We start from the raw sequence: 19,349 nt of genomic DNA, 5'->3' as shown, positions 1-19,349 counted from the left end.
AGTAGGCTGTCTCTCCAGGGTGGAGTTTCTGGCAGTGCTGACAGACTGTGGGGCCAACATCTCCTAGTCCCTCTTCAGCCACCTCAAGTGTCACGTCAGCCTTCTTCTATTTTAGGAAACTTGCCTCTGGTAAAGCACTTCTGGTCAATTCTACTGATTAACATGCTTCCGGTTTTTGTGTAAGCAGCAAACTGAGGAACAAGGACCTACTCTGTTAACCCCCCAAGTCCCCACTTGGCTGGAGCAAGCCATAGCAACTGTGATTTAACCCTGCCTCTTCTTACTTAAAGGGTCTCTCTGGTGTGCTATCCTTAAGTAAGTCAATTAATCTTTCTGAATTCGTTTCCTAACTGATGAAATGGGAATAAAACTTGTTGTGATATGTCTTAGCACTGATGAGAAGATTAAATGAAATAATGGACGTGAAAATACTGCAGTTTTTAAACTACAAATTGATCTATCGAAGTAAGGGTCTACTGTTTACCTTAAATTAAAAATTCTGCATAACCCTTTACAAAATTAATTCAATTTATGATTTTTACTAAAATCAGGGCTGGCCAGACAGGCCAGCTGCTTCACAAAATAACATTTTTGGATCCTTCTGCCACAGGGCTGAAATTTATCGGTGCAGCTTCTTTTGAGTTATGGCATTACAGTTTTCAAAACTATTAAGTTACAAATATCTTTGTGAAGAGGCCAAATCATACACCCCACCAGTAATACCTCAAGAAAACTAAATTTGACAGTGACAGCTCTAAGACAGAAAGGACCAGGGAGAATGGAAAGGCGGCTCAGAGACAAAATTATTTCTCAATCCCCAAACAGCCTTTTGAAATAAACCTGTCCAGAGTCCTTACCCGTTTTTGGCAGTGATGTAGGACAAGATATTTTGATTGAAGAACTTCAGGATCAATGGGATGCAGTTGGCAAATACCAAATGTTGTGATACATATTCAAACTGAATTAAAAAATCAAAGCAGAAAGGAAGCTTATTTGGGGGAGAATAGAAGGTCTGTATGAAAAATAAAGAGGCAAGTACAATTCTGACAGCCATTCCTAAGAATAACCACTGTCCACTTGTGTTAACAGTCTTCCTGTCTGGGACGTGGGGAGAGCCATCTTCAGCCAGCCTAGACTACATAGAAGGGAACAGTCTGCAGTGTGTGTATGTTGTAAGCGCCTGACCAAAAGCACAAAATGTACACAAGCCAGAAAGAAAATCCCACTCCAGATAAACAGAAAGAATAGCTGTGAGATTTGTTCCTAAGCCCTACAGGAAAAGGAAGGCTCCCCAAGGGAGTTGCCTTCCATACCAAAGCTCTGGCTCACAGGGTTTCAACTGTGATGGATATGCCAGGAACAGGTGCAGCCCAGCAACTGTTGGCATCACTCAGTCAGGATGGATACGGTGCGTGGTAACCAAATGAACCACTGGAGTGTGGGCTCCAGGGTGGGTCTGGTTCACTGGACTAGCCCCTATACTTAGAATATCAGTATTTTAATGAATCAACAAGAGTCCTTCAGTCAACAGATAATGCACTAAGAATAAGTCCAAGATCTTTTTGATGGGTGAAACAATAGACCATAGCGCTCCACTTTGCTCTCTTGAATTTGGATGGGGTTTGCTAACAGGAAGACCTACTGGGGCAGTGTCATGCAGCTGTGTCATCTGGCTTTTGCCCATGATACACTGAAGAGCATCACACACAGTTTGTCTCCAGAATCTAAACTACTCTAAGTGTAGAAACTGGTTGAAAAAGCACAGAACTGCAGTGTTTTAAATCCTTTAGCTCTTACTGATTCCTGATCACCAAAAAATAGCCATGGCAGCACACTCAGCTGCCCTTTCCCAAGGTGTATGGCTAGAGGTGAGGAGTCAGCTTGTGTTGCCCAGTTCTCTCTTCTGCTCAAATATCTTCTCCCTGGCAGCTGACCCAGAGTATTTTGCAAAGCCTCAGGTGCAGGAGCCAATACAAACCTACAGTCAAGTGATGGGAAACATCTTTCAGTTTGAGACACGTCTGTAGCCTTGTCAGGACACACTGACATGTACTGGCAAGTCCCATCAAGCCACCCACCTGTCTGGCTGTTGATCCACATACTGCCCACCAAGAGAAGCAGACAGAAGCACACATAGGCAGATCTCTTTCTACTAGGAGCACTATTTCTCACTCATCCCTCCCTACTCCTCCCAGCCCTGCTGCTGCTCTGCAAACACTGGTAGATGTGTGTCCTCGGGGTACCCTAACACACTACAAGATGTCTCTGAATGCACTGAAGTGGATACATATCCAGGTTGTACAGATGAACCTGCCATGGACACAGACTCTGCAGGGCCTCCCTGCACGGAGCTCCTGCTGTTTTAGCAGCAAGCTCGGTTCTGACTTCTCAGGAGGAATGGGGCAGAGCCTCTGTGCAAGAGTGAGAAGCTCCACCTCCTCTCCATGTCTCACCGCAGGGAACACTCACTCACTGCCCCCATCTTCTCCTGTGTCTTGGCAACACCCACAGCACCAAGTCCAAACTCCGTGGCATGGCAAACATTGCTCTTATGGCAGGTTCTTAACCTCTTTTAGCCTCAGTGGAATAAAGTAAGACCCACCTCGCAGGGTTGAGAGACTTTGATGAGATCCCAGATGAACTGCTCGGAGAGCTGGCCACAGTGTAATTACTCCCTAACCGTGCGCTGGCACAGGTTTCGCTGTCTGCTCCCCGCCACCCTCTCCAGCTTCGCGTTACCACCAGAGCTCCCCGTCTCCCTCTACCTCATGCAGATCTCCAGAAACGTTTGATGAGTTTCCAAAGGTACTTTGCCCTCTCCCCTCAGGAGTTTCACACACCAGCTTTTCTGCTTTAAATGCTTCCTGCCATCATTCCCTGACAGCTCCTGCACCCTGGCTAACAAGTTTTCTGTAGGACTCAGGTTAGGAGTCACAGCTTCTCCACCTCAGGCTGGATTAGGTGTTTCCAAGGCAGCCAGTGCTTACCTGTAACACAGCACTTATCACTCCATAATTGCCTACTTTACATCTGTATCCTTTATAAAACTTCAAAGCCCTTACGAGCTAGAGGATGCCTTATATCAGAGTCTATCTCAAATGTTAGAAGAGTGCTTCACATACAGAAAAGTATGCTCAACACTCCCCACTCCCCCTTTTGGTGGCATGCTTGAGTCCTGTCTTCCATTGCTTCAAAGCTGGCTGGGCATATTCCCAAGAAGCTAGGGATTCCTACCTACGACCCCTGGATAATGTTCAAAGGACACAGACATTTGCAACTTTCTAGGACAATTCCCCACCTCGTGCCCCAAGCTTGTGCAACACGTTATCTGAATTCTGTAAGACAAAGAACTATGCTCTGCTGGACTCCAAGGGCCTTGTGTTCTTCCTTTGGACAGCAGGACCTGGAGGACACCTGAGGGGTGTGGAGAAGTGCTCTGAGCTGCTCACCTGGTAGATGTGGTTCAGTTTGAAGTGTTTGAGGAGCAGCAGGAGCAGGGCAGAGATGCTCTTTACAATGATCTCCTTGTGCCTGTTCACATCGATGCCCAGCTTCATGCTTTGGAGAACAGTGATGCTACAACAGGGAAAGGAAGAGTCAGTGCAGAGGGTGGCCTTAGAGAGAGGCCTACAGGGACACATACAATACACACCAGTAAGCCAGAACCTGAGACACCTGAGCTGTGCTAGGAAACCTCCAGAGTTCCCACTTGTGAGTCTGTCTGGAGAAAAAAGTTCCTCTGATACCTTTGTGTCTCTCTCGCCTTTGGCAAGCTTGTCCCTTAGCAATGTCCACCCACATACACATGCAGCCAGTGATGTGGCCCTCCAGACCCTCAGTTCTGGGCTCAAAAGAGCAGAGAGAGAGCACTGCAGTGGAAAGGGGCTACTGGTGGCAGAGAGATCTCCTTGGAGACAATCCCTGTAAGTGTTAACAAGGTGAGGCAGGGATGAGAGAGACTCTGCAGACAAGAGAGTGAGTATTACCAGCTGCCCCCACTGAAGCACTTACGGCATCTCCTCAGGCAGGACGTCTGCCAGGATATTGATAGAGTCTGTCTTAGCTTTGGAGGTGGGGGCTGCAGCCAGTAGAATCTTAAGCAGAGCAATCTGGGAAGCAGAAAATGAGGAAATTTACCCCATTCAACAAGGCTATCCTTCCGCAACTCAACAGCTCCAAGAGAAGTGTTTGAAATCCTTGCTCCAAGTCCTTCACTCAATAACCAAAGCTCCCTACCTCCGGAAGGGCAAACTGGTGCCCAGTCCTGACAGGCCTGCCTGGGAGGCTAAAGAGCCTGAAGAGATGTGCTTACAGACTGTTCTGCATCAAGACTGCTCTTTCCAAAGAGGATGAGAGAAGGAGCAGAGAGAGTGGGGGCAATGCCTAGAAATTAGGTGGGAGGGAAAGGCACGATCCACCCCTCCCCCACCCTCTTCCTTCCTCTCCCTCAGACCATCAGCATCCTCCCCTGATAGACTGAGGCCAATTAGGACACCGGAGGCCACCTCGGAGGGACTAAGGCACTTACTCAGGAGAGGCCCCTGGTGCATCCTGCATGGAGCCTACCCCATTCCCTACCTCTCCCAAGCAAGGACTTGGAGGTAGAGACAAGTCCTCCTTCCTCTGGGAGGAGCCCCAAGGGGAGATCAGAATTCTGAAGTGTCAGAGACCACCACCCGGTGGGTGAAGGCTCAGGAAGCAAACTCAAGTGACAGAGGGCTCAGCTTAAAAGGGCTCTCTGCCATCTCTCCCTCGCAGCTGAGAATCTCTCACAGCCCGGACTCGGCCATCTCCTTACCATGTACTGGGGGAGGCTATACAGCATGCCCTGGTAGAGGATTTCGCATGGTGTCTCTGGTACCACCTCCTCCCCCTGCAGCAAGAAAATACAAGGTTTGCCCAGATCATTTTCCAGTTGACCAAAATCTATCTTTCCTTGGCTGTGGAGGATGTCAGGACAAGAGCTTCGTACCCGAGCTGCGTTCATGAGTCACTGCAGGACCTTGGGTCAGTTACTTTCCCTCTCCGAGAGCTAATCTCCTCTTTCAAGGATCAGAGAGCTGGTCTGGATGACCTCAGAGCGCTCTTCCAGCCCTGAGAACCTATGATTTTAGTTGCCCCGTTACCTGGAATCCATGCAGAGTTCTTTCTATATCACTTTCCAGGTCAGAGTCGGAACTCCCACTGAGGATTTGGTTCATACTAGTGCTCTGCTGTACATAATGGGCTTAAGTCAGGCCACAGATATGCCTGGGACACTGGAACTGACACCCCACACAGAGGCACTTCCTATGGCATCAATCTGAGGCCATCTGAAGGAGGCTCTGAAGCCAGGGAGGAGAGGTGGATGACTGCACAGAAAGGGTTAATAAAGGCCTGCAGAAGCAGTGAGCAGGGAAGAGTTTAGGAGGATGCTACTTTCTTTGCTTCTCCATTACCCTCTACGACAGCCCTGCTTTCGGACCAGCCCCTTACGCACAACTCTGTCCTTGTGGTGACCCAATTTAAGTCCTTTATCAGAGTGGGGAGACAGGGGCCTCTAGTGCTCAAGAGGCTACTCAGGCCACTGTCACCTTTGGCCAATGCAGTCCGTCTTCCCCCAGGTCACCCTGTGACATGACAAGGGTCACCACCATGAGACCCTGAGGTAGGGAGGGATAGCCAGACCCCTTCTATCCCACACAACGCTGCTGCTGCTTAAATGTACACAAGTCTTAACATCCTGGCGACCCTGCATGTTTATATTCTGCTTTCTAAAAGGCCTATTTCATACATTCTCCCCTCTCTTCAAACCAACACCCTCAACCCACAGCCCCTCAACAGTTGCTGACCCTACTTATCAGTTAACGGACAAAACAGAAGCAATCAGACAGGCACAGCCTCATCTTCTCAACACCAAACCTACCAGAGTCTCTACCTTCCCATGTGCCATGAAGGATGAACCGGGTACTCCTATCAAAGGCCATCTGCCACTGGTGCTCACATCCTTTTGTTTTGTTGAGTGCTTCGATTCTGTAATTATCTTTCTCCTGGATCATCCCTCTTAGGACATAAACATACTCCAGTATCTCCTTTAATAACACTATAAAACATTCCCTTGACCCCACATTCTCCTTCAGCTACCACCCCATTTCTACCTACCTTTCACAACAAAATTTCTGTGTGGTTTGTCTGTGTTGACTAAGCTGACCTCCTTTCTTTACATTCCTTTTCCAATACACTCCAACGAGGCTTCCAGTCCCACCACTTCCCTTGAGATTGCTCTTATCAAGGTCACCAGTCATTTCCACGTTGCCAAAGCCAATGGGTACCTCAAGTCTTATCAAGCTCCATTTGTCAGCAGCATTTGACACAGCTGATCACCTCCTCCTTCTTGAAAAGCTTTCTTTTCTTAGCTTCTATGGCATCATACTCTCCTGGATTTCCTACCCTTTCACTGGGTGTTTTTCTTACTCCTCTTTCCTGGCTCATTTCCTGGCCCATCCCATCCTCAACATACTGGTGTGCCCCAGAGCTTGGTGCTGGGTCCCATCCTCTTCTCTCTCTCCTTCCTCCTCAGGTTACCTCAGCAAGTTCCATGGCTTTTAACACTGTCCATGAGCAAACAGTTTCCAAATTTATTTCTCTTAGTCAGTCCTCTCTCCTAGAACTCTAGGCCCATATATCTAATTGCTTGGCTGCTCTACATGGGTAGACATCTAAAACTCAGTACAACCCAAATAGAACCGTTGATAAAACAGAACCCCTGGGAATTCCCTGGCAACCCAGCAGTTAGTACTCTTGTACTTTCACTGCTATGGGCCTCGGTTCAATCCCTGGTTGGGGAACCAAGATCCCAAAACCTGTGCAGTATTGAAAAAAAAAAAGAAAAATAGGGGAAAACACATTTCAAAAAAGGAAACAGAACTCCTCATCTTGACAAACTGTTTATTTTTTTTTGGATGCACTGAGGCAACATGCAGAACTTCCCCAACTGGGATCGAACCTGTGCCCTCTGCAGTGGAAGCATGGAGTCTTCACCACTGGACCACCAGAGAAGTCCAAATTGTACTTATTCTTGATTGCCCTTTATGTCTCTGTATCCACATACAACAGAACTGCAACTCTTGTCAGCTATACCTCCAAAATACAATCCCAGTTCATCCCCTTCTCCCTATCTCCACAATTTCTTCTTGTTCAGTGGTTAAGCTGCGTCAGACTCTTTGCGACCCCATGGACCGCAGCATGCACCATAATTACTACCTTGGTCTAAAACACCATCATCTCTCATCTTGATCATTTTTAGTTTCCCAGCCTCCCTGCTTCAACTCTTTCCTCATCAAGCCTTTACAAAGTAGCCAAAGGTTTTTTAAAAAGATAAATCAGATCATGTCACTCCCATTTAAAATCTCCGAAGGCTTCCCTTTGTCATGTCAATCGACTTCAAGCTCCCTATCTTTGCTTAAATGTCCTGTGTAAAGTGGCCCCAGACCACCTCTCTGACTCCGTCTCATACAACCCTCATTCCCGTGCTCCAGCCATAACAGTCTTCATTCACTACTTCTAACACTCAGCTCGCTCTCACCTTGTTAATAAGGCTGTTCTCTGCTTGGAATGCTTTTGGCCTTGACGTTCTTATGGCCAGCTCCTTCTTGTACCTTAGATCTTGGTTAGCTGTCACTTCTCAGAGGTTGACATACCCTGACTGCCCAAGCTAAAGTAGTCTACTACATGGTATGTGACTCTATTTCAATTTTCTTAACTGTATCTACCATTCTCTGAAAATCTTTGTTTCTTAATTACTATTGTTTTTCTCCAACTTTATTGTGAAAGTAGAGACTGTGCTTGCCTAGCGTCCAGTAAGAGTCCCACAGCAAGCATACGAGTTCTCTGACAGCACTGCAGAGACTTCCCCCTGTGCAGGCTTTCCCTGGACTCACCAAAGACATGGGGCACTTCTCCAGCTCCTCCTCATTCTTGATCTGAACATCTGCGATGGAGACGTACTTGTGCTGGGAACACAAGATGTCAACAAGGGGCTGAGGGCCTTGACCACATGTGTATCAGCCTCTTGCTTAACCTCCCCAATGACGAGGAAGTGCCCTATTTATGGGTCTGTCACCTCGAATAAACCATGCACTCTTTGAAGGCAGGAGTCTTACTCACCTTCGCATTATGAACATCAGCAAAGTTCTTTAATACAGTATTTTCATTTATTTCATATTTCCACATTGGATGGGCAGCAAATACCTTAGCATCTACCTTCAACCAAAGTGCAAGGGGAAGAAAAGATGAAGCCCAGGCCTAGGGCCACTGCTCTGAGAGCTCTGCGGCAGATGCCTGTATGTGTGTGCATGTGTGAACGGAGTGATGACGACAAGGTGAGGCTGGGCTCAAGCAGGGAATAGACTACTCTTACTAATCCTCACACACTCTCTGGATACAAAGCAGACTGCTACTTGATCCTGGGCCTGCAGAAGCTACTGAGCCTCTAAGGAGTGAGAAGTGAGAGGAAAGGAAGTGATAAGTGGAAGAGGGAGAGTAGGGTGGGAGGAGGGAAAAGCAATGAGAGAAGAAAGGATAACCTTTTCCATCCATCTAAATGTAGGACACTGGATAGGTAGGTAGAGACCTGACTTTTTAAAATCTGTTTGGCCAAAACCCTTGCAGAGGAAATACAGAATAACAGGTTTAGAACATGGCTAGTGGAAGAGCCCCACCCAGGACCCAGGACCCTACTGGGGGTCATTCAATTTGTATTGATGGGTCCCTATCTCTGAAGACTGACAGCCCAACCTGCTTACCTGCTTGAGGGTCTTCACACTCTCGTGGATGGGCCTGGGTAATCCAACCAAAGTATCTGTATCCCTGTGAACACAAGATACATAAAGGTCAGAAGTACAGAGAACTACTGATACTCCTGGAGTCATGCGGACCAGGCCACTTTCACCATCTGGTCGCCTGGATCTTTCTCTGCAAGTTATCAGGTCCCTCATTGCTTCAGGACACAAAAAGAACAACGGTACAGAGAAGAGCCTCTGTAACTTAGGATTTCTGTACAGTCTAGTGGGGACTCACTTTGTCTGGGAGTAGGTTCCTATTCTAAAGGGCACGTTGCCCAACAACACTTTTGACAGAAAACCAGCAGGAAGAATAGCTTCTGAGGTTTTGCAGTGACCAGTGGGGATTCACAAGGGTAGGGAGATGGGGAAAGACTGGATCTGTTCCCACCATGTTGCTTCTTCACAGAATTCTCTAGGAAAAGAGTCTGTAGGGATCATCTCATAACACTCTGATGAGGAAACTGATTCCCATAGGGAAATGACTTGATCAACATCCTATATCCTATACCTGGCTGAGAACATAAAAGTTCTAGGAAACTGGAAGGAAAAAACTAGATGGCAAGAACCCAAAGCAGTCACTGGGAGCTGCCCAAGGCTCTGGGCTGTATCACCATGGTTAGGCAACAGCTCTCATTCCAAGCCACCCACTCCTCTGCCCCCCAAGAACTCCTCTATATAGCCACTTCTGACCATCCAGTCACTTACTGCCCCAGAGTGAATCCGATGAACTTGTTCCTACTCATCTCCAAGAAGTGCTCAATGTCCTTCTGTCTGAGAGGATGGTGGACAGACAAATCCCAGAGAAGGGAAGAATAGCAAACCTTGAGAGAGAGAACCTTACTGGGCTCCCACCCCTCCAGATGGAAAACTGGAACAGCAAGGGAAGCCAATAAAGGGAACTCCCCACCCAGGAGTTCTAACTCACAGCCCAGCTTACTGAGCCTTGAATACACAGACCACTCCACCCTCAGCCTCCAGTGACTGGAACCCCAAAGCCTGGGGTCCTGGTGTTATCAAGCCTACCTGACCTTTGGGGTCCAGGGTAGGCCCTTGGGAAAGGCCACACGCTCAGCAGAGAGGGGTGCCTGTGAGGGTGGAGGGGGTACTAGAGGGTCCTGCTCTAGCAGGTCTAACTCTCCATCCAAAGTGCGTTCTCCGTCACTGGCAGATTCCTCTTCCTCCTCTGTGGCTGGTTCTTCAGTCTTAAAGAGATCTCTTTCGTTGTAGATGTCCAAGCTGTCCTGCTTAGTAAGGAGTTGCTGGGGGGCGAGGAGGGTGGGTAGAAGGAGAGAGGGAAGGTGTCCAGAAATCTCAGTCTGGGCATCCTTGTCTGAGACTACCCACTACCCCCAGGCTGCTGACTTCAGGGAACATGGAGTAAGAACCCATCCCTAGTTAGAACTTTTTCTTCCCATCTCAACCCTACTGTCCCCACCAGGCCCAATTCCAGGACAAGCAGCTCTCTCAAGCAACCACATCTATGGCTGGGAGACAGAGCACAGATAATCCCAAAGTCACACTTAGGTTTCAGAAAACACTGATGCTTTTTTTTTTTGCCTGCACTTTCCTTCCTAATTATGCTCCACTTAGGTGAACATTCAATTAATTTGCCTTCTGTGAGCATACACCAGCTGGCTGACTGAGGAAGAGGAGAACGGGAGCTTGCTGCTAGGCAGAGGGAATCGAGTTTGGAATTTTAAATCTTGTCACAGAAAGACAAAAAAGACTGGGCAGAAATAGGCCAAAAAGTTACTAGTGACTGCTTCTGGTTGTTAAGATTGTAGGTGACTTTTTTTTCTCTCCCTTTTCACATTTTTATATTTGTTCTAAATTTTCTATAATGAGTAAGCATTATTTTGTCAAACAAAAAATAAAGGTTAAAAAAATATCACACTGCAGATAATGTAGACTAGATTACTGAGTGTGACTGTCTGGACCCGTCACCTGTAGTTGGTGATGTCAATTATATCAGGCAGGCGAGTTCTTGGGAGCATAGTCAGGTCTCAGCGCAAGTTGTACCTGTGACCTTCCTAGGGACACAGACTATCTAGACCCCTAACCAGTCATCTTTAAACGTAAGCCTCTCGTTTCAAGGCCAGAGAAGAGCACGGCGGGCTCAGAGTAAAAGTTCTTACTGAGAAGAAAATGACAAAGTGCCTCTACCAGGTACCTATGGCCAAGATTATACCCCAACTGTTGTTTGGCACACTAGGGAACTCCAGGCACTGAGGTCTAGGTCAATGATCCTTAGTAAGACGTGGATCTATGAAGTGATATCACAGTGTGACATCTTGACAGCCAGGACCCCATCAGGGCTTGGGGACAGAAGCCAAAGTATAGTCTCCAAGATTTCAGGTTGGTCACAGGGCTGGTCAGGGGTAGGACAGCAGAGTCATTTGCTGTTCTTTCCTAACATATCCAGAGCTGCTTAGAATCTTGACTTTTGGCCAGCCAGTGTCACAACACCACTGTCTGCTTTAGTCCATACCCTTCGAGAACCACGGCGGCCTCGCAGTTTGGAGGGTGGAGGTGCCAGCTGGGACTCCCCCAGGTCGAGGGTGTAGGAGGGCGGGGAGGCAGCCCGCATGCTCTTCACCACCTGGATACTGTCCTCCGCCAGTGGAGGCAGGCCCAGTTCCGCCCGCTTCTGTACTTTGAGAGCCTGCAGATGCTCAAATCCACCGAGGGTAAACTGAGATTTGAACAGGAAAGGGGCAGAGAAGAGAGGAAGAAGTCAGAAGGCAAGGTCAGGGAAGTGTGGACGGAGAGAAGAGTCACAACCTCCAGTCCCCGAGACCCCCTCCTTAATTAGGAAGTAATACAACAAAAGGCAAAAAGAATGTGGTGACTGGGCCCAGTCTCAGAGGTGGCCACTATCCCTTAGAGCTGAGGGGTCAGGATAAAGTACCATTTACTGACCCAGGGCTGGAAACATCCCCAGAAATTAGGAAAGGGACTACTGAAGGCCTCCACTGGGGGATAAAAACAGGAAAATGTACCCCCTTTCAAGGAATACATCTAGATACTATACACCCCTAGAGTCACTCAAGGCCTGCCCTAGGGGGTAGGTTGTTCAGCCAGTTCTGTGGGGTGGGAGCCAAAGAGGAAGAATCGGGTTGAATAATTAGTAACAAAACTGCAACCATACACTTACAAGGACTTTGTTTTATGAAAGCAAATCCTCTATCTGGACAGAGAGCAGGCACTAAACCCTCTATTTTACAGCTAGAGAAACCGAGACACAGAGCATCGCCCAAGGTTCCTCAGTATCAACAGAGGTCAGATCTCCCACCTCTCAGCCAGTGTCCTTTCCACGAAACATTAGCTCTATCAGGGAGAGGTGCAATAACACCCTACCTCGAAAAGTGGCATATCCCATCAGTCCAAAAGAAAAAGGTGACCTGCCCCGAAACAGAACCTCTGATTTCTCCAGGACAGCCCTATTGCCCGTCCACTGGCTAACAGCTGCCCTGTTATTCTGCCTAGCTCCAGCCTCCTGGAATCAGACCAGAAAAAATTGTGGTGGCAGAATTCACTGCCTATCTGATGAGACGGGAGAGGGAGAGAATCAGCCACTCACCATGACTACTTTCCAGAGCAGAAGCAGGACCTTCTTTATGGGGAAGTGGGGAGCCAGGCCACTGCAGAACTTGGTGACCATAGAGAAAAGCAGAAGGGCAAAAGGCTCCTGATTGTGCGTGGAGAAGCCTGGGAGGTATGGAGAGAGGCAAGCGAGAAAATGAAGATGAAGCCGCTGAAACCCAGTTCCTGTAACTCTGCCTCTGGACACACTGAGGAAGGCACTCACCTCCTTGCAAAGAATTTGAGGACTTGGTTCTTAGAAGGAGGCTTAGAGAGCCCCTTTGGGGACCCCTCCCCCACCACCAAGGGCAGGATAAGAGAGGTCATGGAGGTAAGATGTTTGGGGGTGGATGTCAAACTAGAAGTTAACAGTAATAAAGATGCTTTCTGGCTGAGGAACTCAAACATTTTGTAGGTCACAATTCACTTTCCCACATCAACAAATGTATTTTTAAAAATCTAAGGCCTTCATATCTCATCCCTGACTGAGGGCAACACCAACTTATATTTTCAAGGTAAGGCACCTCATTTTTTCATGCGGGATTTGTGATGGAAGGGGAGAAGGATGATTTCCCACTTATAGGAATAAAGAAAACCAAAATACAGATAAGATATATGAGTGGGCCTAGCTCACAGACAGAGGGGCATTCAAGCCAGGCCATCATGCCTGCCACATAGAATCTCTGTCCTGAAAGAGGGGATGTTAATTCTTAAAAGAAGATGACGACAAAAGAAAACTTGTCTGTCCCTCTTGAGCAGATGCTATGCTTCCCGTCCGCCCTAGGCTCCTTGCGTGCCACTTCTTACTCAATTCGGTGCGGAAGGTCTCCCGGGCTGTCCTCCACCCACAGGAGTCTGTCTCTCGCTCCAGGCGGATATTTTCCACCATTAGGTACAGGACATTCAGCAGCACCCTGAGGTTACAGAAGGGTCACAAGAGGTTCCCATGGCAGTTACCAATCTGTGGTCTGAGACCTCAGGCGTGGTTTCTGTGGGGGCCCAGTCCAGCGGAATTAGGAACTTCTAGCAGTCTGGGAGCATCTGAAATCTGGGCAAAGGTTACTCATTGCTAATGATCCCCTGTTCCAATCCTGTGGGCAGCCCTACTCACCTGAGTTCTGTGCTGTCAGCAATGGAGATGGCTGGCTTCCGAAGAGCACTACTACAGGCCTGGCTGTTGCTGCCACAGGGACAAGGGAGAAAGCAGGAACTCATTAGGCCTCTTTACTCCCTGTATTCCACTCTTACCACATGCACAAACATGAGTACCTGCCATTCCCTGTCCATGTAGCTAAAGAAATTGGTGTAAGGTAGAGGAGCCCATAGAATTCTTCCTGCTATCTCAGCAAATCCTTATCTATAGTGAAGACAAGAAAGGGTAGGGTCTATGATATTCACTTGTCTTAAAATCCCCACCGTGTCTAGCACTGTGCTACACACAAAACAATGCTTGGAGAATAATAAACAGAATTAACACCATCTAAAACATCTGAGTGATAGGGTGAGACAATATGAAGTCTTAGTGGCTCAGTCATGTCTGACTCTTTGCGACCCAATGGACTGTAGACCACCAGACTCCTGTCCATGAGATTTCCCAGGCAAGAATACTGGAGTGGGTTGCCATTTCTTTTTCAGGGGATCTTCCTGACCCAAGGATCTAACCTGGGTCTCCTGCATTGTAGGTGGATTTTTTTTTTTTTTAACTGTCTGAGCCACCAGGGAGTCAACATGAGGGGGTCACTAGAGTGGGAGCAGTAGATAAGGCCAGCTTTGAAGCTATAACCATGGGGGAAAGAACTGGGCACAGCCATGGGAACTGGTCCCATCCCTCTGTGTCATGTTCTCAGGGAGAACAGTTTTCTTCATGGATTCCAGAGGGAGGCTGAGCTGAGGTGTCTGAATGAAAAAGCAACACAGGACAGGCCCCTGAAGCCCAGCGCTGAAGCTGTACATGGGGTAGAAGCTGCTGCTGAGCCCAACCTCAGGGAGGAGGACAGACTATCAGAGGGCAGGGCTGGTGGAGGGGAATTGTCAGTGGGCTCTGGACTGAAATGTGAAAAAAGGCTCTACAGTGAGGGAACCAGCTGAGGACATGAGGCAACCTTCAAGGAAGGGGGTGGCCAGCCCTCCCCGAAGGCTTCTCACTCGATTTCCATGTGGAGTAGCTCCAGGAAGGCTGAGAAGGTCCCCATCTGATAGAGCAGGAAGCAGTTGTACCTGGACCAGTGGAGCACATCGACCTCTGAGTCACATTCCCCAAAAGTGCCTAAAGGACCAGACAGGGCCACAGAGGTTGAGGGGGAGGGGGTTATCCTGGTTCTTTCCACCTTGCCCCATGATCTTAAGACTATCTTCTATCACTCTACCCAACAACTAGGTGGACAAAGGTAGGGCAGGAGCTGCCCAGAACTTCCCAGAATGAGGCAGGTGAGAGGAGAAGCAGTCTGCAGGGTGAGGTCCAATGTGCTCATAGGTGGGCAGTCTTAAGTGAGTTCCATGAGAAGGAAGTCCAGAGACAAGGATTCAAGTGCAAGTAGTTTATTTGGGAGTTGATCCCAGGAGTTATCAGTAGAGAAGTGGGGAAGTGACATAGGGAAGAGAAGGCAGCCAAGAACTCAATTCCAAGTGAGGAGAAGCTCTGGAGAACAGTATAAAACAAACAACTTGGAATCATCCCACCCAAGAGGGCTGAGGCAGTTCACCCACTAACTCCAGGCAGGTGCTGAGGAATGCACTGTATAAGGGGAGCACATGAGTCCCCCAGTACTTCTGTGGGCTGCATAGAAAGCCCTCAGGCAAAAAGATGAAGGGACTGGCAGCTGGAACTTGGCCAAGACGCCAGACCCAAGAGATAGGGCTGGGCACTGCTTTGTTTGCTACAGTTTTTCCTTCGCCCGATACCTTTCTTTCCTCTCCATTTATGATTTTTTTTTTAGTTTTTTTTTTTTTTTTAAGCTTCTAACTAGTTGGTTCTGCCAACAGCCCTGTTATTTATGATCTCAGGGCTTTCTTTTACTACTTCAGCTAAGCTATTTCATTTCTCTTTCCAGCACCTGGCTCACAGGTGCCTTCTGGGACGCTTTTATCAGTTAATCTCACCGAGCTCTGATCATCTCAGTGACAAATCACTCACAGCATCCTCTCCTGATGTTGTGTTGGCTTGGACCATGTAAACGCCAGTGAGAAACAATGTAAATTGGTGGCATCCCCCCTTGCATCCCCTGTCAGAGCCAGGCCACACCTGGAGAAAGAAAGCTCAGCTAGTGGTGGTACACTGTCAGCTCTGGACACAGTGACCCTCTCTATAAACAATTATAGCCCAGGTTAAGGAAAAAAAGAACCCTGTAAGAAATCCTGGCACTCCTGGAAAGATAAAGGTTGATTCCAAGGGATCCAGAGCAGGATCTACCACTATCTCCCCTTCACGTAAGTACAAGGCTACTCCTACTACACGACATGATTGTCCTTGAAAGGCAGGGACCTGGCTTTCCCAGCATGACTTGCGTCATCCTAGCCCTGATAACACCATCTCTCTCCCCAGTCTCCACCCCTCTCAAGTTGGCAAAGGTGGCTGCTCACCTTGGGCCAGGTAGAGAACAGCTCGGGCCACCTTCAGTCTCCGTTCCCTACTGACCACCTCCAGCCGGTCTAGGAGTCCCATCACATAGGCCTTCTGGGCATCTTCCTCCAACTCCAGCCACTCCTCACCCTGCACTGGGGACAGAAGGACATAGAGATGCAGTGTCAGCTGTTGCCTCCCTTTCTTGGAAAGGCTTCTGAGAATGTATGCACCTCTGATGCCAGCCCCCACCAACAAATTCTTCTCTTCAAAAGCTTTACTGAGCTGACAAAGAATAAGGAATGGGAAAAGTAAGAAACCACATGTTCTTGCCTGAACCCACTCTATAGCCTCGTCTTCCTCCACACCCCCTCTATCTGTCTTTCCTCAGGGACTTCCCTCTGTCTCCCTACATATCCAATTCCTATACATCGTTACAAGTTCAGCACAAAATCACCTCTTTACCACTAATGCTCCAGCCAGAAGCTTTGCCCATGATACTTTTTACTTCTCTAATAACACTACTCATTTTCCTCTTGGCCTCAGCTAGTTTCATGACGTACACATTTCCCCTCGGCCATCTAACTATAATTTCTTTGAAGATACTGTAAATTTACCTCTACCCTTGCCTCCAGCATCTCTGGCACAAATTGGATACTCACCACACATGTGCTGAGCTGAACACTGAATTGACACTGACCAAGTAAGGAAATGGAGGTCTGAGTGGGTCACAGTGTGGGCACATGAAATTGTTACTTCTGATGGTATCAGGAGTGAGGCAGAGTGGAGATGGGTTGAACACTAAGGTCAAAGGCCAGGCTGGGCACAGGGTTACTAGTCTGAGTGGGTCACAGTGTGGGCACATGAAATCATTACTTCTGATGGTATCGGGAGTGAGGCAGAGTGGAGATGGGTTAACACTAAGGTCAAAGGCCAGGCCGGGCACAGGGTTACTAGGTAACAGGACAGCAGTCCAGCAACATCTCCTCACTCCTTTGACATCAGGAAAGGCCCCAGATCAGGCTTCTCTTGCTTCCACTCTGTGACTTCTCTACTTGATACAGAAAACCCATATGCAAGAAGGAATAGAGAAATTACGTGGCTGTGGAGAGGAGGAAGGATCATACTTTATTTTAGGCTTTTTCTAGATCAGCCTGGGATATCACAGAAAAAGCAGATCTCAATGAATAAGGATCTGGGATCACCTTGGGTCTTGAAATCCTCTTCAAAGCACCTCCTGTTAGTGGTAAATTCTGGGTTTTCGGTGTAGCTGTACAATTCTGTGGTAGGAAAGAGAGGACAGAATCATAAACATTTAGCAGATCTTCACAGAAGGGGCCTGGGATGGAGACAGTGGCATGAAAGAGCTAAAGCTTCCAACACGTTCCTGTGTCCAATTCAATCCAGAGCCAACTTCCTCCTTTTCGGAGGTTAAAAATAGCCACTTGTGTCCCTGGGTGATTAAAGCATCAAACCTGTCCTCCTCCTGCCAGCTGGCTGCTACGGCAGAGAAGGCAGCCTTCGACATTTGTTGAGGGCCAGGAGGAGGCCTGGGACAGAGAAGGTTTAATGTCATCATTCCTGTTTCTTAGGGCTGCATCCTTTTCTGCTTGTCAAGCTAGACTGGAACTATCTTGTCTCTAGGGAAAAAGCGGACAATACAACTCCTGAAATTTAGATGCCAGATCCTTGTGCCATTCAAGGAGCCAGGGTGAGGGCTGGAGAGGATGTAAATATTAGAGGGCTCTTTGGGGTTGGAGCCAGTTCATTCTCTCCCTGTGGAGTTTCCTCGAAAGGTATAGAAGTTTACATTCCCGCCCACTGCCACCTGGGCAGAAACAGCATCAAACCATGTACAAGCAGCTTTGATTGTCAAAGGGCCGCCTGTGCCCAGGAAAATCTAGTGAAAATCTTTGCTGGCAATAGCCTCTCAATACAAAACACAGAGAGCTTTTGAGAAAAAAAAAAACACCCTTTCACACCTATACATGCTCACATCAGAATACTTCATCAGTACTCTTGTCTTACAGAGGATGAAGAAGTAGTCATTAGGTCAAGAGATGCTTCCTCAAAACTGTTCCCTAAGATCCTGGCTGGAAATTTAACTAGGTCACAGATAATTCACAAAGCAAGAGACATTCACTTATGTTCCAGCCGGCTGTCTTACTGGTCAAGAAATACCTTGTCTGGGAGCCAGGGCTTTTGCATTCTGAGTTCCAGAGTCCTAGAGTGACCAGAAGCAAATCTCAGCTCTGATTGTGAAATTCTTCAGTCATTAGTGAGTAGTGTAGATTTACATTTTTTAAGAGTAGGGCACAAACCAACTCAAAAAAGGGAGAAAGGCTCTTAGGTGCTGACCTTTGCTTTTGTCTTATTTTTAAATTTTAGATCATGAACTTTCATACTCTACAGGTAAGTATAGAATGCATAAAAGACACTGTGTTTATCTCTTCAGATTAAACAAGTGTTAAAACTTGTCATATCTGTTTCAGACATCTAAAGCCCCTTCTTCCTCCCTGGTCTTATTTCCCTCTCTAGAGATAACCACTATGATGAAACTGGTGTGTATGCTTCACATGCCTATTTTTATACTTTTAGTATATGTGTACATGCCTGTCAACAACACATGATATTATTCTTTTTTAAAAGCTTTTACCCAAGTGGTATCATATTGTATGAATTATTTTTCCTTAGGAGTGTTTTTATTTTTCCTTAGGAGTGTTTTTATTTTTCCTTAGGAGCATTTTTTATTAAGTTTTTCAAGATTTTACATGAAAAGCAGTGTGATGAACAGATCCATTCATTTAACTGACATGGTTCTCAATCAAGTGTGCAAGCAGACGTCTAGAAACATCTTTAGACTTGTGTGTTTAAGCAGTTTTTCCCCCCTTGTTTCTAGTTGTTTACTCTCATAACAATGCTTTAAGTTAGAGGATAATTACTTTACAATATTGTGATGGTTTTTGCCATATATCAACATGAATCAGCATTAGGTATTTAAGCAGTTTTCTGGATGCATGTATAAATTATTTTGTCACTGTTTCTTCTACCCCTCAACATATTTCTAATATTTATTGACACTGAAGCATACTAATACAGATCAATTATTTTAATGACTATACAGTAGCTAATATATTGATATACTACAGTTTATCTATTCCCCTAAGTTGTTTTCAGTTGTTCCCAATGATGACAATAAATATCTTTGTAAGTGTTTTCTTGGGCTCAAGAGTTTCTTTTACAGTGTACCAGAGTTGTTGGGTCATAATATGTATGAATTCAACTTTGCTAGATATGACCAAAACTGCTTTCCAGTTTTATACTCTGTTCCTGCATGCCAAGCAATGTATAAAATGTATAGAAAGTACTCATTTCTCTGCACCCTC

The 19,349-nt window shown here is 47.0% G+C and overlaps 1 protein-coding gene across 1 annotated transcript in view; it reads right to left on the bottom strand.

The window, feature by feature from the left end:
* Positions 1–19,349, bottom strand: part of STRIP2 (striatin interacting protein 2) — a 47,009-nt gene that overhangs the window by 21,297 nt on the left and 6,363 nt on the right. The window contains exons 3-17 of the mRNA XM_068972631.1: positions 17,169–17,243; positions 15,984–16,118; positions 14,550–14,670; positions 13,516–13,584; positions 13,212–13,318; positions 12,403–12,530; positions 11,311–11,514; positions 9,846–10,081; positions 9,528–9,593; positions 8,784–8,847; positions 7,920–7,991; positions 4,799–4,873; positions 4,012–4,109; positions 3,450–3,576; positions 858–958 (exon numbers count right to left, since the gene is read on the bottom strand). Coding sequence (XP_068828732.1) covers positions 858–958; positions 3,450–3,576; positions 4,012–4,109; positions 4,799–4,873; positions 7,920–7,991; positions 8,784–8,847; positions 9,528–9,593; positions 9,846–10,081; positions 11,311–11,514; positions 12,403–12,530; positions 13,212–13,318; positions 13,516–13,584; positions 14,550–14,670; positions 15,984–16,118; positions 17,169–17,243 — 1,678 coding nt within the window. The remainder of the gene's footprint in view (positions 1–857; positions 959–3,449; positions 3,577–4,011; positions 4,110–4,798; positions 4,874–7,919; positions 7,992–8,783; positions 8,848–9,527; positions 9,594–9,845; positions 10,082–11,310; positions 11,515–12,402; positions 12,531–13,211; positions 13,319–13,515; positions 13,585–14,549; positions 14,671–15,983; positions 16,119–17,168; positions 17,244–19,349) is intronic.

This window comes from Capricornis sumatraensis, chromosome 5, assembly GCF_032405125.1.
Source record: "Capricornis sumatraensis isolate serow.1 chromosome 5, serow.2, whole genome shotgun sequence".
NCBI classification, from domain to species: domain Eukaryota; kingdom Metazoa; phylum Chordata; class Mammalia; order Artiodactyla; family Bovidae; genus Capricornis; species Capricornis sumatraensis.
Note: the sequence above shows the minus strand (reverse complement) of the source record. Positions and strands in the feature narration are given on the sequence as shown.